This window comes from Chiloscyllium plagiosum, unplaced genomic scaffold (genome assembly GCF_037043375.1).
Source record: "Chiloscyllium plagiosum isolate Xiang-an unplaced genomic scaffold, Cpla_swu_hap1 HiC_scaffold_18, whole genome shotgun sequence".
In the NCBI taxonomy this organism is placed as follows: Eukaryota; Metazoa; Chordata; class Chondrichthyes; order Orectolobiformes; family Hemiscylliidae; genus Chiloscyllium; species Chiloscyllium plagiosum.
The window spans coordinates 61042725-61067036 of NW_028270156.1; the positions used below are offsets into that span (position 1 = coordinate 61042725).

At 40.3% G+C, this 24312-nt stretch overlaps 1 protein-coding gene across 5 annotated transcripts in view; it reads left to right on the forward strand.

Moving 5' to 3' along the window:
- ptdss2 (phosphatidylserine synthase 2) overlaps nucleotides 1-24312 on the forward strand; it is a 95115-nt gene that overhangs the window by 40201 nt on the left and 30602 nt on the right. For 4 of the 5 annotated variants that reach the window (XM_043706178.2, XM_087996734.1, XM_043706177.2 and 1 more), the window contains 4 exons: nucleotides 14219-14353; nucleotides 16896-16946; nucleotides 18311-18424; nucleotides 21773-21891. In XM_043706178.2, the coding sequence (XP_043562113.2) occupies nucleotides 14219-14353; nucleotides 16896-16946; nucleotides 18311-18424; nucleotides 21773-21891 (419 nt within the window). The remainder of the gene's footprint in view (nucleotides 1-14218; nucleotides 14354-16895; nucleotides 16947-18310; nucleotides 18425-21772; nucleotides 21892-24312) is intronic. The other variant, XM_087996735.1, reaches the window with a different exon arrangement.

Below are 24312 nucleotides of genomic sequence, written 5' to 3' on the forward strand. Positions count from 1 at the left end.
CATCATCTCCCATCCATAACCTCATCACCTCAGGAGATCTCCCATCCACTGCCTCCAACCTCAGTCCCACAACCCCGCACCACCCGTTTCTACCTCCTACCCAAAATCCACAAACCCAAATGCCCCGGCCAACCCATTGTCTCAGCCTGCTCCTGCCCCACCGAATGCATCTCTGCATACCTCGACACTGTCCTGTCCCTCTTAGTCCAAGAACTCCCCACCTATGTTCGGGACACCACCCACGCCCTCCAGCTCCTCCATGATTTTCGCTTCCCCTGCCCCCAACGTCTTATCTTCACGATGGACATCCAGTCCCCATACACTTCCATCCCCCATCACGAAGGCCTCCGAGCCCTCCGCTTCTTCCTCTCCCACCGACCCAACCAGTACCCTTCCACTGACACCCTCCTTCGACTGACTGAACTGGTCCTCACTCTGAACAACTTCTCTTTCCAATCCTCCCACTTCCTCCAAACCAAAGGAGTAGCCATGGGCACCCGCATGGGCTCCAGCTATGCCTGTCTCTTCATCGGATATGTGGAACAGTCCATCTTCCGCAGCTACACTGGCAACACCCCCCACCTTTTCCTCTGCTACATCGATGATTGTATTGGCACTACCTCGTGCTCCCATGACGAGGTTGAACAGTTCATCCACTTTACTAACCCCTTCCACCCCTACCTCAAATTTACCTGGACCGTCGCAGACGCCTCTCTCCCCTTCCTAGACCTCTCCATTTCTATCTCGGGCGACCGACTCAACAGATTTTTACTACAAACCGACCGACTCCCACAGCTACCTAGATTACACCTCCTCCCACCCTGCCCCCTGTAAAAATGCCAACCCATATTGCTAATTCCTCCGCCTCATCTGCTCCCAGGAGGACCAATTCCACTACCGAACAACTCAAATTGCCTCCTCCTTCAAAGATGGCAATTTCCCCTCCGACGTGGTCAACGACGTGAAGCGTGAAAGTTAATAAATTGAGCAGATGGATGTCAAATGAAACTTAATGGAGAAATGTGTTTTAATACTTGGTAGCTAGAAGTTTTACCATATCTGTTAAATGATAAAATGTCTTTAAAATGGGTATGGGTAGAGAAGTAAAAATCCACAAATCTTTTAAAAATGAAATAACAAGAACTTTTTCTGTTACACCAATTTATAAAACTTAGGATATTTTACAAAATTGTGTCCCTGGATGGCAAGACAATGATGGAGTGTGCGCATGAGTTTTACCAAGATTTATCCTGAATGCATGGCCTTAGTTTTGAGGAGAATAGCTGTGAGCTTTTCATTGTCGTTGAGGATTCTGTCACTGATGGTGCTACAGAGCTGCTCATGAAGGACATTGAAGTCCTTCACCCAGAGTTCATTCTGTGCCCTTGTCTCTGTTAGTGCATCCTCCAAGTGATGTTCAATATGGAGGATAAATGATTCATCAACTGATGTGTGGGGTGTGGGGAGCAGTTTGATTTAATTAGCTTATGTTTCCCCTGATACCTGTGAGACTTCAGATGGTCCAGGGTAACTATTGAGGGCTCCTAGAGTAACACCATCCTGATTGTATTTCAGTGTGAAAGTATGTGAATGTTTGAATACCTGGGAAACAGTGTGTTCTGTTGGTTTGTTTATTAATCCATCTTGCTTCTGGTTGTAAGTGATTAATACTAACTTTCTCAAAAAGTAATACTTGAATTTTCATAGAGCCTTTCACAAACCCAAGAGATTTCAGTGTTTTTAGTGAATGAAATATGTTTGAAGCATCATAACTGTAGTGTAAGAACCCAGCATTTTTGCTTTAATTGACATCAATGTACAAAAAAACACACAAACACATATCACACATTAATGAGCATCACAGATATGTACATTACAGTTCACCAACTGTGCTTAACTAGCCCAAGGATCAAAGTGATGCCAAACAAACATATATCATTTACATTCTTCATATAATGAGATATAATTTCTGTTGTTCATCACAACTTAAGTTTTCCTAACAGAGATTTAATGAGAATTCAGGGCATGATCTTATATAATATTCCCATCTGGATTTAGCATTGAAGATCGCTTTCATCCTATAGCAAGATTATCTTCATGTGGGATGGCTTCCATGAAGACTTGTTTGGTAGAATAAGAAGCTTGTCATAGTTTCTACAAAAAAATTGAATTTTACTCCAGCTTTTTCTTTTTTTAAAATTATGTACTTCACCATATCTCCTCAGCGAGCCAATTGTTCTTCTGGTGACTCTGTTTTCTTAAATCTGTTACCACCTTAGGAATTGGTGTGGAGTAGATTTATCCAGGTTGTACCAGAAGTGAGACATTCTGCTATGTGGAGAGACTAAAAAGCTGTGTTTTTTCTACATTTGAGAAGTAGATGCTAAAGATACACTTGATTTTGGCTGGTCCTTTGTGAGTATACGCCTAACCATACCAATATTAGGGAAACGGGTCCCAAGTCTGCTTAGCCAGAACTGATGATTTTAATTTGATCCACATATCAGTGTGTAGCCAGCTGAACTAAACTCCCTATGCCCCAATTCCCAAATCGGCCTTGTAAATTTAATGGATATTTAAGATTATGACTGGTAGATAGGTGTGACTCCACTCATCAAAATGCTGACAGCTTGAGAATGTAAATGTAAAAAATCATTTTGAAAAAGATCAAAGTGAGATGAGAAGTTTTGTTTTATACAGCAGGTTGTGGTCGGAATTGGGAACAAGGATACGCAATCTATTAAAAGGATGGCAGACAGGTTGTCTTGCAAGAGGGGATATTAGGTTCAAAGGTGTAGAATCTGTGTTGGTGGAGTTGGAAAACCGCAAAGGTGAAAAGACCTATTGGGAATCATGTACAGGCCTCCTTGCAGTAGTCAGGGTGTGGAGTAGAAAGTAAATCAGAAGATAGAAAAGGCATGTAAGAAAGACACTATTACAATAATCACTGGGGACTTCAATATGCAGGTGGACTGGGAAAATAAAGTTGGTAGCAGATTAAAGAAAAGAAATTCATGGAATGGCTACAAAATGTTTCTTTGGAACAACTATGGTAGACTCCAGTAGGGAGCAAGCAGTACTGAATTTCTTGATGTATAATGAGGCTTGCTTGATTAGGGAACTTGAGATGAAGAAACCCATAGAGGATAATGATCATAAAATTCACCCTGCAGTTTGAGAGGGAGGAACTAGAATCAGAAGTAATGGTATTACATTTGAATAAAGGTAACAATTAAGAGAGGAGCGGGCCAGAGTTGATTGCAAGGGGCGGCTGCTAGGGAAAATGAAGGAGCAGCAATAGCAGGAATTTCTGGGGTAAATTGGGAGGCACAGTAGAAATTCATCCCAAGGAAGAAGAAACAAAGTAAGATGAGGATGAGGGAACAAGGGAAGTCAGCGAGAGCATAAAAGCATAAAGTTGGGGAAGATTAGTGGGAAGCCAGAGGATTGGAAAGCTCTTAAAATCAGCAGAGGATAACTAAAATCAGCATTAAAGTGGGGAGATGATGAAATATGAGGATAAAAGAAAATTGTAAATATATATATATATATATATATATATATATATATATAAGAAAGGCAAAAGTGGATATTGGACTACTAGAAAATGGAACTGGAGAAATAATCATAGGAAACAAAGAAAAAGCATAGGAACTAAATAGCCTTCATAGTGGAAGACACCAGTAGCAGAGCAGAGCTTCAGGAGAGGAAGGGGGTGCTGAAGTGAGTGTATTGGCCCACCATTAAGGTGAAGGTGCTGGGGAAGCTGAAAGGTCTAAAGGTAGATAAATCACCTGGATCTGATGGACTACACCCCAGGATTCTGAAGAAGATACCTGAGGAGATTGTGGAGGCATTGGTGCTGATCTGTCTGGAATCACTTGAGTCAGGAAGGATTTAAAAGGACTGGAGTATGGCGAATGGAACAACTTCGTTTAAGAAGAAAGGGAAGAGATGGGAAATTATAGGCCAGTTAGCCTAACCTTGGTTGTTAAGATTTGAGAGTCCATTATTCCGGATGAGATTGTGGACTACTTGGAAGTGCATGATGAAATAAGGCTGAGTCATTGTGGCTTCATCAAGGGGAGGTCATGCTTCATAAGTCTGGTAGAATTCTTTGAGGAATAATGACCAGTTTAATCAAAGGAGAACCAGTGAAGTAATCTACTTAGATTTCCAGAAGGCCTTTGACAAGGTGTTGCGCAGGAGGCTGCCTATGATGTAAGGGGCAAGTTACTGGCTTGGATAAAGGATTAGCTGACTGACAGAAGGCAGAGCATCGGGGTAAAGGAGTCTTTTTCATGATGGCAGCTGGTGATTGGTGGAGTTCTGCAGAGAGCAGTGTAGGGACCACAACTATTCACGTTCTATATTAGTGATCTGGACTGGGGGCATTGTTGCTAAGTTTGCAGTTGACACAAAAATAGCTGGAACAACAGGCATTTTTGAGGAGGTGGGAAGGCTGCAGAAGGACTTGGACAGGCTAAGAGAGTGGGCAAAGTGGGTAGATGGAATACAATGTGAATAGTGAAAGGGTTCAGAAATCTGAAGCACACAGGGACTTGGGAATCTTAGTTCGGGATTCTTTTAAGGTTAATAGATGGGTTTATTTGGTAGTTGGAAGGCGAATGCAATGTTAATGCTCCTTTCAAGGATATGGTGTACAAGAACAGGGATGTATTGCTCAGGGTGTATAAGGCTCTGGTCAGATTGCATTTGGGATATTGAGAGCAGTTTTGAGCCCTGTAGGAAGAATGTGCTGCCTTTGGAGGGGGTCCAGAGGAGGTTTATAAGAATAATCCCAGGGACGAAGGCCTTGTCATATGAGGAGTGATGGTTGACTCTGGGTTTGTACTCCATGCAATTTAGAAGGATGAGGGGTTATATTATTATTGGAATACTGAGAGGTTGCGATAGAGTGGAGAAGATATTTGCACTAGTAGGAGAGATTAGAACCTGAGAGCAGAGTCTCCGAGTGAAGGATCGATCCTTGAGAACTGAAATTAGGAGGAATTTCTTCAGCCAGAGAGTGGTGAATATGTGGAACTTGAAGGTTCTGGAGGCCAAGAAATTGAGTGTATTTAAAATGGATAGGTTCTAGATTAGTAAAGAGAGCAAAAGGTTTTGAGGAGAAGGTAGGAGAATGGGGTTCAGAAACCTACTGGCTGTTGTTGAACGGTGGAGCAGACCCAAAGAGCTGCATGGCCTAATTGTGCTTCTATGTGATGATCTGCCTTGTGATGCTTGAAAAAGGGATAAGAGCAGATTCAGTAGTGGTTTTCATAAGTGAAAAGAAAACTCCGGGTTATGAGGAAAGAAAAGATTAAGCCTAATTAGACAATGCTTTCACAGAGCTAACATAATGTGTGAAGTGTCCACCCCTGTGTTGTATTATTTTATGACTACAAAAGATTAGTTGTGCAGTTCTGTACTCTCGTAAGCCTTATTCCCTGGTGACCTAAATTTTCAGTGAGGATTTACAGATTCGCCCATATGCTGCTGCTTGTGGCATCCTAATGTGTACTTGCATGAAATATGATTTCAACAAGCTGAGGATTAAACTACAGGTGTTTTGAGGAAAGACAATGCATTGACATATGGAGCAAACATATCCCTTGAAGAGTATACTGATATCTGACCCCTATGGGTAACTAGAGTTGAGGATTTACAAGCAAATGATAAAATCAGTTGCTTTTTCATATGGGGAAGAATAATACTGTTCAAAGCTAAATAATTTACCCACGTTGTAAATAATTTCAACCTATTTCCAGATGAGCCGAACGCCACTGCCTGGCATTGCACCTTGCAATTTTTTAAAAACTTGTTTTTGGCTTTAAAATAGTGAATAATTATTTGAAAGCAGGCGATAGGCTTATTGTTATCTGTGCTGGATGAAATTGGTGGACAAATGAAATTCTGGGCATCACTACTTATGGTCATTTCCATTTTGTACTGATAAACAGGGATTCTTTGATTTCTTCGTTACCATAGGTCTGTATATTGCTGGAAAAGAGTAAGTTTGGGCTCACTTGTTTACAATGTTTCTTTAATCTCTGGAACCATGGCTGTCTGTGTGGAGTTTGCACGTTCTCCCCATGTCTGTGTGGGTTTCCTCTGGGTGCTCAAGTTTCCTCCCACAGTCCAAAGATGTGAAAATAAGGTGGTTTGGCTGTGGTAAATTGCCCAAAATGTCCTCTGAACTGCTGGCTAGGTGGATTAACCATGGGGAATGCGGGATTACGGGTAGAGTGTGGGTCTGGGTAGGATGCTTTTCAGAGGATCACCGTGGACTCAGTGGGCTGAATAGCCTGCTTGCACACCGTAAGGATTCAAAGAATCACTTCACGTAGTTTAATTTGATGGTTGGTGAGTCTCATCTCTGGCTTTAAATTAATTTTGGAAACTGTTAAAGGGAACAGAATCTGCATCTCCAAATAAATGTGCAGAGTAACTAGGAATACAAAACAAGATATTGCATTACAATTAATGTTAAAAGAAAAAAATTACGGTCAGATCAATACTACAGATCAATACTGGTAAAGTTCTCTACCACCTCCCTTGCCTCATCCATTGAACAACGCAAGTTAAATTGTGAAGTATTTCTCTTCAGGAATAATTTGATTTCCTTACCTCATGCTAATAATAGCCTTGCAGTTTTGAGTTTAAACTAATGTCACCAACATCACCAGGGTCACTGGTTGAATTTTTTCTGGAACTGACTCTTGAGTTGACAGTAATTTGGCAATTCAATATTTGTTGCTGTATTTTGTCCTTTTTTTGTCCAGCTGGCCAACTGCTATCTCAAAAAAAATCTGACTTTGGTCAGGAGTAGTTGGCTATTGTAGTTGAAGATCAAGATGCTGTTTATAGAGTGAGCGGTGGGCCTGAATCAGTAACTCATCTTGATATTTGAATTGGAAGCTTTGTGCTGTGAAACATCAATTTTTGACGGGGCTATTTGATGTCCTAGTATTTGCAGCATTGCCTGAATAATGAATGAATGCAGTAGTAGCATGTTCCATAGTCAAGTTCAACCCTGTCTACAGAGTAGAGCACGAGCAAAACTTCTGCTCATGCCACAACATCTGAAAAAGAACACTATAGGCACAACTGACTTCTAGTGAGTCTCTAAAATTTTAGTTGAGTGAGCTACTCATAAAGACTTTTTCATTCATGGAATGTGAACATCTTTGGCAAGGGCAGCATTTTTACTCATCCCTAATTGTCATTGAGAAATTAGTAGTGAACTGTTTTCTTTGACCACTTCAGCAAGGGCTTCAAGGACAATGAAGAAAAATTGCATGTTTGCAAGTCGAGATGTGTGACTTGGAGGGGAACTTGAACTGGTAATGTTCCCACACAATTATACTGACTGGAAGGAAGAGTTTGCGGATTTGGATGATGTGTTGAAAAGAGCTTCGTCAACTTAGAGATGTACAGTATGGAAACAGATCCTTTAGTTTAACTCGTCCATGCCGACCAGATATTCCATCCTAATCTAGTCCCATTTGCCAGAATTTGGCCCATAACCCCCTCGACTCTTCCTATTCATATACCCATCCAGATGCCTTTTAAATATTGTTATTGTACCAGCCTCCACCACTTCACCCTAAACCTATGCCCACTAGTTCTGGCCTCCCCCACCCCAGGACAAATACCTTGTCTATTTACCCTATCCATGCCCTTCATAATTTTATAAACCTGTATACCCCTCCAATCTCTGATGCTCCAGAGAAAACAGCCCCAACCTATTCATCCCCTCCCTGCAGTTTAAATCGTCCAACCCTGGCAACATCCTTGTAAATCTTTGCTGAACTATTTCAAGTTTCACAACATCTTCCCTATAGGAGGGAGACCAGAATTGCACACAATATTCCAAAAGTGGCCTAACCAGTGTCCAATACAGTCTCAACATGACCTCCCAACTCCTATACTCTATGCTCTGAGCAATAAAGGAAGCCTACCAAACACCGCATTCACTATTCTATCTACCTGCGACTCCACTTTCAAGGAACTATGAATTTGCTCTCCAAGGTCTCTTTGTTCAACAACACTCCCTAGGACCTTACCATTATATGTATAAATCCCTGAAGAAGGGCTTATGCCCGAAACGTCGATTCTCCTGCTCCTTGGATGCTGCCTGGCCTGCTGTGTTTTTCCAGCACCACACTTTTCAACTCTGGTCTCCAGCGTCTGCATTCCTCACTTTCTCCCAATGTATAAACCCTGCTCTGATTTGCCTTTCCAAAATGCAGCACCTCACATTTATCTAAATTAAACTTCTGCCACTCCTCGGCTCATTGGACCATCTGATCAAGATCCCATTGTACTCTTAAGTAACCTTCTTTGCTGTCCACTACACCTCCAATTTTGCTGTCATTGCAAACTTACTATAACTCCTATGTTCACATCCAAATGATTTATATAAATGACGAAAAGCAGTGGACCCTTGTGGCACTCCACTGGTCACAGGCCTCCAGTCAGAAAGGCAACCCTCCACCACCACCCTCTGTCTTTTACCTTTGAGCCAGTTCTGGATCCAAATAGCTAGATCTCCCTGTATTCCATGAACTCTAAACTAGCTAACCAGTCTACCATGAGGAACCTTGTTGAACGCCTTACTGAAGTCCATATAGATCACGACCACCTCTTTGCCCTCATCAATCCTCTTTGTTACGACTTTAAAAAAAACTCAGATATGATTTTCCACTCACAAAGCCATGTTGACTATCCATATTCAGTCCTTGCCTTTCCAAAAACATGTAAATCCTGGCCTTCAGGATTCCCTCCAACAACTTGCCCACCACCGATGTCAGGCTCACTGGTCTGTGGCTTTTCTTTACCACCTTTCTTAAATAGTAGCACCATGCTAGCCAACCTTCAGTCTTCAAGCATCTTACCTGTGACTATCGAATATACAAATATCTCGGCAAGGCGGCCAGCAATCACTTCCCTAGCTTTCCACAGACCTCTAGGTTACATATAATCATGTCCTGGGGATTTATCCACCTTTGTGCATTTTCAGATATCCAGCACCTGTAATATGGACATTTTTTTTTCAAGATGTCACCATCTTTTTCCCCACATTCTATATCTTCCATGTCCTTCTCCACAGTAAACACTGATGCAAAATCCTCGTTTGGTGTCTTCCCCCATTTCCTGCGGTTCCACACACAGACTGCCTTGCTGATCTCTGAAGGGCCCTATTCTCTCCCTAGTTACCTTTTTGTCCTTAATGTATTTATAGAATCCCTTTGGATTCTTCTGAACCCAAAGGTGGGCGGCACGGTGGCACAGTGGTTAGCACTGCTGCCTCACAGCGCCTGAGACCCGGGTTCACTTCCCGCCTCAGGCGACTGACTGTGTGGAGTTTGCACGTTCTCCCCGTGTCTGCGTGGGTTTCCTCCGGGTGCTCCGGTTTCCTCCCACAGTCCAAAGATGTGCAGGGTCAGGTGAATTGGCCATGCTAAATTGCCCGTAGTGTTAGGTAACGGGTAAATGTAGGGGTATGGGTGGGTTTCGCTTTGGCGGGTCGGTGTGGACTTGTTGGGCCGAAGGGCCTGTTTCCACACTGTAATGTAATCTAAAAATCTAATCTATCTCATGTCCCCTTTTTTGCCCTCCTGATTTCCCTCTTAAGTATACTCCTACTGCCTTTATACTCTTCTAAGGATTCACTCGATCTCTGCTATAAGCCTCTTCCTTTTTCTTAATCAAAAATTCAATTTCTGTAGTCATCTAGCATTTGTTTATAGTGATTAAAAGTGAATTTGAATTAGAGAACAGTCCTGGACTAATGGGAGCCCAGGCACTGTCTTCAAATGACTGACCACCTGCCCTCCCTCTCTGCCCCTACACTTTCCCTGGAGTTCTACACAGGGTGGGCCCTAAACCACCCTCCTTGGCCAGATAATCTCTCCAACATTGTCCTGGACAGGGCAAAGGTGGAATCTGTCAAAAAGTTGCAGTAAAAAGGTGTGTGTGTGCGCATGCGTGTATGCTATGTAGAGACACCCCCTCAAAAAAAAAAGGTGGCGGCAGCAGCAGCAGTCTTGAGGTGGAGTTGGGGAGGGGAGGGGAGGGGGGCCAGTGTTGGATGGGGTTGGTTGGGGGTTGGTGTTGGATAGGGTTGTGGGATGGGTGGAGCTGTGGCTCGCACATGGTGTGCTGCTGCACAGTCTCCTGAACTGGGAGCAGACTTAACAGAAAACTCCAAGCCCCAGAGTAAATGTATTTAACCAATTAACCGAATTATCGATTATCCTAATGAAATAGTGCAGCCCATCTCGTACAGATAATCAAGGTTCCTCTAACATCAAAACTGTCCCTAAACTCCCACATCAGACAGGAAGAGCATATCACTGTACTCCAGGCTATCTTTGCTCCTTCACAATCTTCAGACCCAGAAACTGGCACCGTCTTATTGCTCTAAAAAATACTGCTCCAGGCAATCTTAATACTTATGGTTTATATGGTTAAAATGTAATCAAGAGACCGATCTCAAGAAAACATATAATCAAGAAAGCACCTGCTCTACTCATTATTGTAGATTTACAGCAAGGTTATACTTTTACTCCAGTACATCTTCTAGATGGTACACCAAACACAAATTGTGGAGGGTGTGACTGTTTAAAGTTGGTGGATAGACTTACATTGAAGTGAGCTCCTTTGTTCCAGAAAAGTGGAACATTTTCCATTACATTCCTGACTTGTTTCTGGAAGATGAGACAAAAGTGTTTGGGTGTCAGAAGGTGAATTCCTCACCACACGATTCCCAGACTCTGACCTGCATTTGAAGCCATGGTATTTAGACAGCTGTTCTGGTTCAGTTTCTTGTCAGTAGTGGGTCCCTGATGGTGATAACGATAGTGAATTCGAAGATGGTTTGAGTCCCTCGTGTTGAAGATATTTATTTCCCTGAACATGTGTGCAAACCTTTACTTTATCTCTGGAATTTAACATCTTTCTCAGTGTTTGAACCAAGAGTATTGTCAGGTCTGGAGCCAGACTTAAAGAGAGTATTAGTGAGCAAATTATTGGTGAGGAATTACCACTTGACTCTGCTGTTCTATTATTTTGATTTTGATTGATGTTAAGATAATTGGGTAAATTAGATGTGCCCTTCTTGAATTGAACAGTATGTACCTGGATAATTTTCTACTTAGCTGTCAGTGCTTCAGTTGTGCTAGCACTGTTTGATTTTGGCTATTTCAGTGCTGTAAGCATTGCGGAATTATGTATGTTCAGTTATTTCTTGTTACGTGGAGCAAATGGAATTTGCTGACTGTTTCTGTGATGCTTCTCAGCAGGAGGCCAGAATGGACAATTCACTTGCCACGACTGGCAGTAAATGATTCTAAATGTTTCAATCTTCTGCTCTCAATTTCTGAGCTCCTAATAATGGGGATGGGGATATTTATGGGTCTGCAGACCCATTGGCTACTTAACGGCCTAACACTTGTGGGAACACTGCAGGAATGCTCAGAGCTTTGATCTCATCCATTTTTATGGACATGTTCGACTATCTATGATGTACTTCTGTTTAGCATGCATGTACTCCTGTGTTATAGGAGTTAGCTTATTTTTGGTATCCCCCTGCTATTCCTGACATGTTCTTCTACATTCCTCATTAAACCAGGCTTCATACTTATGATTAAGTGAGGGATATGCTGCACTATGAAGTTTACACACTGTGGTACTTAGAATTCTGTTGCTAATGGCTTAAGGCACCTCTTATATGTCCGCTTTGGAGCTGCTGAATTGTTCTAAACAATTCGGTGCAGTGCCACATAATGCAATAGAAGGTGTCCTCTGTGTCAAACAGCTTTTCTTTTCAAAAATGATTGTGCAGTGGTAATTTTTAGCAGAGTTGTCATGATGCATCTGTAATAGAATATTGAATTTGAGTTCAAAGTCTAATAATGATTTATGGAAATCATGGTCCTCCAGTGTCCTACAAAGAAGGAAAATTGCCTTCCTTCCCTAGTCTCTCTTACATGTGACTCTAAACCCATGCTCAACTGCTTTCTGAAGTGGCCAGGGTTTAAAAACTCTGGGGAGGGCCAGGGGGAGGTCCGGTTGGTTGGGGGGGGAAGGGGAATTGGATGTGCCACCTGACATTGACTAAAGGCAGTAGAAACAATAATGGCTAATGTAGCCCTAACCGCCCTACAAAGTAAAACTCTAAATACCAAATTTATGATCTGTCTCGGCCTTCTCCACACGTCCCCAGCATCACAGTTGTCAGTCTTTTGCCAATATGATTCACTTCATATGATATGAAACAGCTGGAAGTACTGGATTCTGCAAAGGCTTGGCCCTGACAGCATTCTGGCAGTAGTACTAAGGACATGCCTGCAGAACCTACCATGGCCCTAGCCAAGCTAATATAGGCAGGGGGATGGGTAAACTCTGCTGGTTTCTCATTCCTAGTACAAAAAATGTTAGTTGTGGTTGTTGGACAACTGTCATTTCAACTCCAGGATATCTGTGCAGGAATAGTGTCCTAGGCCCAACCATTTTTAGCTGCTTCATCAATTATCTTCTCTCCATAATAAGGCCAGAAGTAGGGATGTTTGCTGATGGTTGCACTGTTTTGAACAACATTTGTGACACCTAAGATACTGAAACAGGCTATTTTCAAATGTAGCAAGATCTGGACAATATCCAGGTTTGGACCGACAAGTGGCAAATAACATTTGCACCATATTCACACACATGCCAGGCAATGACCATCTCCAAGAAGAGAGAATTTAACATTGCCACTTGATGTTCAATGTCATTACCATAGCGGAATTCCCACTATCATCATCCTAAGGATTACCATTGACCAGAAACTAAACTGGACTACGCATATCAATACTGTGTCTGCAAGAGGGTAAGACTAAGTCTTAGGAGTCTTGCATCAAGTAAGTCACCTCCTGACTCCTTGCCAATCGTCCATAAAGCACGGATCATAAATTTCATGTAATAATCTCCACTTACCTGGATAGGTGCAGTAACACTCAAGAAGCTTGATGCTATCCAGGGCAAAGCCTGCTGGAGTGGCACCACATCCACAAATTTCCTCCTGCATCAACATTCTGCGACAGTAGTATGTGTCATCTACAAGATGCACTGCAGGAATTCAATAAGTCTCCTTCGACAACCCCTTCCAAACCCATAATCACTTCCATGTAGAAGGAGAAAGGCAGCAGATACAATGCAATGCCACTCACCATCTTGACTTATAGTAAAATTTGCCTTTTCCTCAGTGTGCTGGGTCAAAATCCTGAACCTCCCTGATGGTATTTTGGTATAATCTACACCAAATGGACTGCTCTGATTCAACAAGACAGCTTATGACTGCCTCCTCAAGGACAACTAACAATATGTAATAAATTCTGGCTTCGTCAACAATGCCCATATCTAATGAATAAGTAAAAAAAAGCTCAGAATTACTAATGCAGTAATTACTAGTTACCAGTAGATTAGTTATTGCGTCATTTTCTGTTTGTGCTAAGGCTTTCCCATTTATATTGCACGAACAAGATTTCAGCAGGATCTCTTTACGGAATGTGTAAACTCTATTTGAACTATTATCTGGAAGATGGCACCCACAACAATGAGGCATTGTCTCAGTGACACACTGAACTGCAAGTGCATTATTTCATCCATGCACAGATGGTGCAGATTTGCATCTGAAATTTTACCAAAATCGGCATGTAGATTTTGTTGTGCTGAAAATGCCGCTTTGGCTTCTGAATGTAGCCTGCAAACAGTCATATCGCAACTTGCGGAAAACAGATTGCATGTTGGTACATTTTAGTTTTCAGCCACTAGCAGTTTAGGCTGGAACTAGAGATTGAAAATTCAAATCCTGGAGGATTTTATTGCCCCAGCAATAAATGTACTATGTTAATTTTCCTGTGCTTACTGCCAGTGCATTTGGAGCAAAGTGGATAAAGGGCACACCAAAGTAACCATTGAATCATGAGTTAGTTTGTGAGAAGAAAAGGAGATGGCATTATATATAAAAATAAACTTTTATTTGAGTCCTTGTTGTTTGGATGCTTGACAAACTTGTGCTATATCTTTTTTAAAAAAGTTTACTTCAGGCTACATTCAATCAGATAAAATGACACCAGTATTAATGTCACTTAATCATGTATCAGGAAAGGTAATCTTTACTGATGTGTTTCTGAAAACATTACATGATATCTTAATTTTCTTTCTCCAGACTGTTCAGGATGGTCGCCAATTCATGAAGTTTATAGATCCTAAACTTGGTGTTCCCTTACCAGAGAGGGACTATGGTGGGAACTGCCTTATCTTTGATCCAGGAAATAAGACTGACCCATATCACAACATATGGGTGAGACTGATTTGTATTTCTAAATTGCTGTATTCTTTCTCCTTCCAAGTTAGTGGAAATGATTTGCAGTGATGAAATTGAGTTACATTTCAACTCTTGGAGTGCCCCATCTCATATTTTCAATTCTTTATTTTCAATCCCCATCTTTCATTCTTTAAAAGTTACTAACTAAACTGTTTAGCAGTTAGGTTCCAAGAGTGCTGGCAATGCTCTGATAGTTGACCTCAGTGAAACTGCCTTTGCTTGCTTGAGCTGAAGCAGGCAGTTGTACCATGGTGGGAAGCAGTGTTGAAGCACAGTGGATGCTGATGTTGCCCAAAGGGTGAATGTAAATCTGAATGTTCAAATGCTGAAGTTTTATCCATCAATGAGGCCTTTTCCAAACTTCTAGACCTACAAAAATCACCTGAAATAATAAATCAGCAAGTAACAACTGCAACTTAAATATATTTAAAATTCACCATGATTCAATTCCTATAAAAGCTTTCATACCATGAGCTACATTAATTTGTCAAATGTTTGATCAAAGAGGTAGGTTCTAATAGACACCTTTAAAAGTAGCAAGCGAGCCTGAGAGATGCAAGAAAGAAATCCTAGAATATCTGGCCAATTGAAGACCCAACTGCCAGTGATAAGACAGAAAAAATTGGGGATGTTTTAGATGTCATATTTGGAGAAGCAGTGAGATCTCAAAGAGAAAAAAGAATCCATATTGGGATGTGAAAACAAGGTTGAAAATTTTAAAGCAAGTGTTTTTGAGCCATGGAACAATGTAGATCAGCAAACGCAGGTCTGTTGATAAATGGGACTTGCTTCGATTGAAGGTAGAAACAATGTATCTGAGCTCAAGTTTCCAAAGGGTGCAAGCTAGGAGGCTAACTAAGGCTGCATTGAAATGACTGACCATAGCAATATCAAAGTGGATGGCTCAGTGGTTACCACTGCTATCTCAGTGGCAGGGACCCAGGTTAGATTTAATCCTTGGGTGACTGTCTGTCTGGATGGAGTTTGCATGTTCTCCCCATACCTGCGTGAGTTTCTTCCGGGTGCTCCGGTTTCCTACCGTGATCTCACAGATATGTGGTTAGGTGGCTTGGCCATCCTAAGTTGCTCATAGTGTTCACGGATGGTTAGGTTAGGTGGATTAGCCATAGGGAATGCAGGTTTACAGGGGAGTGGGTCTGGTGGGGATGCGCTTCAGAGATTCAGTGTGGATTCGATTGGCCGAATGGCTCGCTGCCACACTGAGGATTCTATTTTATGACTCAAAGCTTGGAAGAGTATTTTAGTAGCAAATGAGCCAAGAAACATGCAGAGATGAGAACTGGTACAGAGCTGTAAGTAGGCGGCTTTCATTTTGCCGAGGATATGGAATTAAAAAGTTGATCTTTGGGTTAAAACATTTGTAAGGATCTAGATAAGCCAGTCACCTTGGGTTAAGGAAGGAAAATTGACCAGGATTGTTGCATCTCTAATTGGTATTCAGAAATCCAATTTGGAGAATAGGATATAGGAACTTCAGGTGAGGGCATATTTGGACCCTGACTAAACTTACTCCAGACCCTACACTGTAGAATACAACCTGTTGAAGGCAGTAATTATTGCCAGAGTTGCAGCATTAATACGATCACTTTGGTAAAGAAGCAGCAAGCTTCAGAGCAAACCTCAATGAACAGTTGATATATTTAGTAAGGGTGTAAGTTACCACCCACAGGAACTTCTCCCTTTACCAGCTTTTTACTCAGCATGTGTGGCTGGAGGGCATTGGTTTATTTGATTAATGCTGTTTTAAAGTATCAAAGCTCTCAACGCTCTATTTAACAGGAACAATGGCTTTGAAGCTTCTCTAGGAAGGAAATATCATGGTTTAATTTTAAACATCTGTTAGTGAAGGTTGAATGTCCATTTATTATTCAAATGCTGTTTATAATTTACCCTTTATATTTTGAAATGTAACAAGCGGGTAGCAAAACTATGTCTGGTCAAGAATGGATTGCAGTTTGATTTTTATGTATTTTCTATCTACTTTTTTCATCCTTCCCACAGAGTGATTAACCATTTCTAAACAAGAAGCTAAATAGGCTATCTTGAGGACTTCATGTGTAGCTTTGTAATTTCTTCACCTTGCCCTCATTCAAGTGCCCTTTTTGAGTACTTTTCAATAATTAGGAATTCACTCTGCATGGAGTTTAAAACCATTATTCATTCAGTCCATTTGTACTGTGTAGCCACAATTACTTGGCTTTAAATGTTTGTGGTCCAGTCTTGGTGTTCTATTGCTTCTGTAAACATAAGCAGTAAAGTTAGATACTGCTTATGAGATTTATGAAATCTATTCTTTTTTTTTTCTCCTCGGAGATCGATCAGTGAGGTAAAGTAGCTTTTTTAAAAGGCACATTGAGACTATTACAAACAATGGTAAAATTAATTTTAGTCAGTTAATTGGTGAAGGGTCAAGTATTTTGTATACTAAAACTTTGAAATCTGAAGTTTTAATTCAAGGCTTTCCTTCAATACTTGAATTTTATTTCTTGTATTTTAGGATAAATTGGATGGATTTGTCCCAGCTCATTTCCTGGGCTGGTATCTTAAGGTGAGACAAGAACTGGATCAGCTTTCCTTCATGACTATCTTGCAAGTTATTAAAGCCCCATGGTGTTCTCATCATCACTTATGTTGCAGATATGCTATTAAATTCTTATCTACAAGCATTCAGATGACAGACTAACAATTATGTTTCTTGATTTTAGTCTTTTAGCACTACATTTGCTAAAGAGATGTCTTAACTGATTGCAAGTATAAATACATTTCCAAAAAAAGTCAAGTGGGTAATCCAGACAATTTACAAGCTGCACACACTATCATTTCACAGCATTGCTTTAAAGGTTTGGCCTTTAATCATGACTAAGTGGTTTCGACGATAGAATTTAAATCCATTGGGGTCGCCCACGTAGCTTTGAATCCTGCCATTTTAGGTTATAAATGTTCCTGATTTTAACCTGGAAGATTAGCTTTGTTTAGAGGATTGTGTGGCACAGTGGTGATGTTACTATCTCTGAGCCAGAAGGTCCCAAATGTTCCCAAGGTATGTAATAAAATCCCTGAACAGGTTGATTAGAAAATGTCAAGCAACATTGATTTTTTTTTTATTGACTGCCAATATTTAATTAAATATCATCTTTCTTCTTTAGTCTTAAACAGGGTAACACTGCATGCTATATACATCTTAGAATCAAAAAGAAATAAGTGTAGGAGACTCTGGCTCAAAGAATCTGGGATTCTTTGAATGTGCTATTTGATTAGTCCCACGCCCCTGATTTTTCTCTTACATCCCTGCTAATTTTTGACCTAACTTCATAAACCAACCTTTTCTCCATGTGTTTTGTTAAGATTCTGTAATATACAGAGTTAAAACTAATAACTGATCTATTCTCATATCCCAATTTGTGGAAGTGAGTTCTACATGTCAGGCAGATTTTGCATGATTTGTTTCCTAATTTCTCTTCTGTATCGCCTGACTCTGACTTTAATAGTATGTTCCTTGCCGTAAATTCTGCATTTGCAGTAAAAGGTTTTCATTTCTCTCTCTACCTTTATCAATTTCTTTTAGAATCCCAGACCTCAACCTTCTACAAGTGCTTGTAGCGCTGCTAAATTTGCGCACTACTTTTTCTGGGCCAATATCTGATTTTTGTGTTGATGACATACCTAGATATTGAAATGACGTACCCTTTGTGGTAATTGCTGTCAACTGGCTAAGAAGATTTGAGGTCCTTAAAGTCATAACTGCATTGTTAGTTTGCACAGTCATTCACTATCTCTTGCAGCCTCGTTCTTCAGGCCTGAAAGAAATATGCTTCTTTTAACTATGTAAATGTAATGGAAAAATCAAATGTTCATAATTAGTTTTTTTAGGATCAAATGCCAGATAATTATATCTTTTTTCTTTCTGTCTAGACACTAATGATTCGAGACTGGTGGATGTGTATGATAATTAGTGTGATGTTTGAGTTCCTGGAGTACAGTCTGGAGCATCAGTTACCTAATTTCAGTGAATGTTGGTGGGACCATGTACGTATTTGTACAAATACCTGCCCTGTGCCAATTATTATGTGCCAATGCACTGAACAATATTTTAGTTGTGCTCACTTAAATAATAATTTCATTTTTATAAACAATTAGATTAAAAAGCATTTGCAATAAGGGAAGGTTTGATATTTGTATTAGGAAGAAGGCAAGCTTTCAATAAGTTAGCCAAAACAAATAGCTGGAGAAACTCGGTAAGTCTGGCAGCATCTATGGAGAGACAGAGTTAACACTTTGGCTCCAGTGATTCTTCTTCAGAACTCTCAATATTTGACTTGCATATGCATTATAATTTTGTTTCTACAGTGCAGCTTGTGTGCTGGAAGGCTTCGTGAGTCTCTCGATAATAGGATAGAAAAGAAAATGTGAACACTGAGTAGGAAGGTGAAGGGGGAGAATGGAGAGTATTGGAGTACAGACTAAAAGTGGAAGGAAGATTTTTTTTGAATGATTTTAAAAAGAAGGTAGCAAGATAATGTACAATGGGCAAGGGCAGAAAGTAGCTGCACACCAACTCAATGAATAAATGCTAATTCTGAAGTAGCCGGGGATAGAACAAGAAGCAGTACTGTGTTTCCCGAGTATGGGGTAAGGCAGGAAGACAGCATCACAATTTTGAGACTGGATGTTGAATGAATGCAGTTTTAAGGGAGTAGACAAAGTTGTGGCAGGGGAAGTACATTAGTCATACTTGCAGAAAAAGAATTAGAATAAAGGGTTGGTTAAGTAATAGGAAGCAGAGATTAGAAGTAAACAGGTTTTTTTGAATTGGCAATTTGTAATTAGAGTATAACTTTTGTAATCTATATTGGGATCTCAACTATTTACAATCTATATCAATGATTTTGAGGATTGAACCAAATGTGTGTAAATAAATTTGCTGATAAGCCTAAGATGGGTAGAACAGTAAGGTAGCAAGAAGAGATGAAGAACTCAAAGGGTTAATCATAGTTTTGGTGATTCAGCAAAAGTTTAAGTAAAATATGGGAAAATGTGAACTTGTCCACTTTGGCAGGAAGAATACTTTGGCAGGGGTTTGCACATTCTCCCCGTGTCTGTGTGGATTTCCTCTAGGTGCTCCGGTTTCCTCCCACAGTCCAAAGATGTGCAGGTCAGATTAATTGACTGTGCTAAATTGCCCATAGTGTTAGGTGCATTAGTCAGAGGGAAATGGGTCTGGGTGGGTTACTCTTCGGAGGGTTGGTGTGGGCTTGTTGAGCCGAAGGGCCTGTTTCCACACTGTAGGGAATCTAATCTTAATACAAAGGCTATTGTTTAAATAGAATGATATTGCACAACTCCGTAGTACAGCGAAACAACTGGAACAGCAAGTGACTAAGAAGGCAAATAGAATTTTTTGTTTATTGCAAGGGATGAACTATAAAATAAAGGAAGTTTTATTACAGCTGTGCAGGATCTCAGTAAGATCACATCTGAACTACTGTGTCCAGTTTCAGTTGTCTTATTTGAAACGGCTATGTTTGCATCTGAAGAAGTTTATATAAAAGTTCACTTTACTCATTTCTAAAATTGAAGGGATTATCTTATTTTTAAAAAAGGTTGAATAGCTTGGGCCAATACCCATTTGAGTTTTGAAGAATGAGAAGTGAACATGTTGAAACTCAAGATTGTGGGGGCACTTGATAGGGTGGATACCAGGCAGATAATGCTTTGTGGAAAAGACCAGAACTAGGGAATACAGTGTAAAAAATAAAGTACCTCCCTTTTAAAATGAAGAAAAATATTTTCTGTCAAGAGACTTAGTTTATGGAATTCTTTTCTCCAAAGACCATAGAGGCTGGGTTTTCATTCAAAGTTGCACTAGATAGATTTTCGAGAGACCAGAAAGTTGAGGGCTGTAACAAGGCAGTCGGGAATGTGAAGATGAGATTACAAACCAGATCAGCAATTAAGAGACAAATGGCCTATTCCTACCCCAAGCTCCATGTTGTTTTGTCCTTTTTGACTTTGATAAATGTCGTCCTACTGAACTGGACTAGATTGAGTATGGGGTTGAGAAAGTAAAGTTTGGAATACAATGGCAAGAGGAATAGAAGTGGTGGGAGAACAAGAGCTGGTCACTTATGCACCTGAAAAGCTACCACCTGTACGTATATGAGCTGAGGAAGAGTTCAGGAAGCAACAGCAGAGATGAGATGAGGGAAGCTGTACTTAAGTAACATGCCAGAGGAAGGTAACAAAGTCAACCATCAGTAACATTACTTCAGTTTCTTTTGAGATTCAAAATGGAGGATGAGATGTGAGGAGGTTGAAGATATTTGTAATGGTGAAAAATGGTTTGGAGTGTAGTAAATTCTGCTGGCCACGGTGAACTTGCAGTCGAGTGCAGTTTTGTCCAGAGAAAATGACAGTTCTGTTTGTGATGATGCAGTTAGATCTGATAGGAAAGAGATGGGCGAGTTGATCACCAAATTCGTTTTGAGTTTAGAAAGAAAGCCATACTATAAGATTTACCAAAGCATTTGCAATCTACTAAGTACATTTGAAATCTAGTTGTGGCAGCCAATTTTCATACACATTTCACCAAATGGCAATGAAGTAATGACTAGTTAAGCTGTGCTAGTTGGTTGACAGGTTAATTATAACTAACATCCTGCTACCATATTCATTATCCTTAAAATCTCCTGGCCACCCAAACCTTCAGATTACTTCTATCCACATACAAAAAAAAAATGCTGGTCACTCATTCCCACTACTATTGATACAGTGCTATGGAATCTTTTACTTCCATCTGGGAGGGTTTAATGCGTCATTTAGAAGGAGGTACTTCCAAGGAATCCCCCCTTGATACTTCACTGAGTTGTTACCTGAAATATATGACCTAATAATATTATTGCTAGATGATTAATCCAGAGCCTGTGGCCGGGGGTGTTGTTGCTGGGTTCAAATTCTGCCTTAGCAGGTGGTGGAATTTGAATTCAAAAGAATGGAATTAAGAGCCTCAGTGATCATGAAATCATTGTCAATTGTTGGAAGAACCCATCTAGTTCACTAACGTCCTTCAGGGAAGGAAGCTGTCATCCTTACTTGGCTTGGGGTACATGTAACTCCAGGCTTTCAATGATATGGTTGACTTTAAACTACCCTCTGGGCAATTAGAGATGGTCAATAAATGCTGGCCTTGCCAGTGATGCCAAAATCCCATGAATGACCAAAAAAACTGTTTGGATTAGCACTTGAGCCACAAACCTTCAGAATCCAAGACAAGAATGTTTGTTCGTGTTTAAGCTTGCTGACTGTATAGAATAAGCCATGTTTCCTTCTTTTCCCTACCATTGTAGAAAGTTCGTAAATTTGTACTTATGTTTGCAGTGGATAATGGATGTCTTTCTATGTAATGGATTTGGAATCTATTGTGCAATGAAGACACTAGAGTGGCTTTCGATGAAACCATATCACTGGCAAGGACTCTGGAACATTCACTCTTACAAGTAAGTGAATCTAGTTGTTAAGGCATGACAGGTGGGGTCAGTTCTGTGCAAATATATCTTTTCATTATCCAATGCACATTAAATGCATTGTATTTCTTTGTAAATATATCAGAGAAGGAATAAATTTCTTGCTGAGGACTGTTTTAGGAATTTTTAACTATCACTTGTGCAGAGTAATAACACTTACACAGATACTTGAACATCAACTACATTTCAGCGAATGCCTTTAATCCTCAGGTGTGACTATTGTTAATTATTGTGGTTGCTCTCCATATTATAGAAGGCACAGTTGGTTTAAGGAACTGACAACATTGTGGACCAGGCAAGTGTATGTTGAAGAATTCTCTAGCATGTTGAAGATAGTAAATGCTAAAAGCTGATCCTTTGTGCATACAAACCATCAGTTAACAATTTAAGCATTGTAATTGGCATTCATTTCCGTTTCAGTGGTTTACAAAGTATGCCACAAGATTGGAAGTCATCTGTATTAAGCATTCAAATCATTTGGAAGACGAGACTGTAACTAATCAAATGGTATTTGCTTGTGTATTGACTATTAGAATAAGAAAACACAAGAAGTGGTAACATGGTGGTTATGCTATTAAGTTAATAATACAGGGGTGTGGACGAATGTTCTGGAGACAGGAGTTCGGAACCATGACAGCTATAAACGTTAAGTTTAATTAATTAAATATCTGGAAAAGAATTGCTTTCAGTAATAGTGGCCATGAAACTATTGATTGTTGTAAACTTAGTGATGCCACAGCACGGGACTTCGTGCTTGCCAAACAGAGAAAGCGATATGTCAGCAAACAGAATTAAGTGAACATACAATCAACAAATCAGGTCATAGCTCTTCAGTCCTGCTAAATCCAGTAATGGACAATTAAGCCATGAATTTCCCCTTAGTCAATAACAGTGGAACCTGGCATGTGATTCCTCCTGAGAGTTCTGCAATCACCAATGCCAGTCTTCAACTAATTCAATTTCAACATGTTTGAACATGCTGGATACCAAAAATGTATAGTGCTCCAGAACTAACCAAGATGCTCGCCAGTGCTTGATTGGGTTCCACCAGGGCCACTCAACTCCAGACCAAATCGCAGCCTCCACTTGCTGAGGTTTTAGCTTAAAAGGTAGATGTGATTGTTGAAGGTCAGTCATATCTGTCCCAAGACACTGGACCTAGAGCACTGCTCTGAGGAACTCTAGTCATTTTCATCTGCTTCATCACAGCCCTTCTTTCCAACATGAAATTTAAAATAGGAATGTTTGCTGATGATTGTGTGGTGTTCAATACTGTTTGCAAGTCCTCAGAATGAAGCAGTCCATCACTGTCTGAGCATTATTTAGGCTTGGATTGATGTGTGACAAGTGCCTCACAACCGCCAAGTAAAAACATATTCAACAATGCAGGGTTGTCTAATCACAACCCTTGTTGTTCAGTGGCATTACCATCAATTAATCCCCAGCATCAATCCCCTGCCACTCCCCAATGGCAAAAACGTAGTTAAACCAGCCATGAGAAGTACTACCTACAAAGAGCCGTTTGGGGCCTGGATAGTCTGCAGAGACTCACCTGTGTCCTGACTGCTAAAAGCCTGTTATGCACCTATAAGATGCATGTAAGGAGTGTGGCAAAATACTGTACCCTTACGTGGTGAGCACAGTTCCTATAATATTCAAGAGAAAGCAGGCATTTTGAGCACAAAACAGCACTCAGTCCACCATCTTCAACTTTTACTTTCTTTGCCACTGATACAGAGTAGCAACAGTGTGTACCATCAACACATGCATCATAGCAGTTCATCAAGGCTCATTTGAAAGCACTTTCCAGACCTTAGCCACCAACAAGCCCGTTAAAAAGACTAATTATATACTCAGAGTATTCGTTATCGGTATATTTATTTACCGTTTATCCACACAAAAATGGAATAAATCTACAATATAAATTGCAGTGTCTAAGTTTTTTTTAATAAAGAGGAGGTTTCTAGGCCTTAACTATGTGTTAGTGAGTATTTTGGGCTTTTTTCCCCAGCCATACTGTAATTATTACAATTATAATTGTATTTCTTTACATTAGGGGTTTGTTCTCTGAGTTAACACAATGGTTGCAATTTTTGGTAAATGTGGAATTATCACATGTAATAGTAAAAATGGACTGAGGAGTGGGTATGGTGACATTTTTTGTTTATCTTGTAGAAAATTGATTCAGTAGACTCTGAAATTTACAGAGTCAGGCATTAAGTCAATACTCCAAGAGGAGTTTCATTCCCATCTCAAAAAAAGTTCTTATACAGAATAATTATGGTGAGGAAGAAAGCCCTCTGGCTGTTCTGTATTGGCTTTCCAAATGAACATCATCTGACTTTTTTTTCCAGTAGCCCTGCAAGTTATTTCTATTTAAGTAATCATCTAATG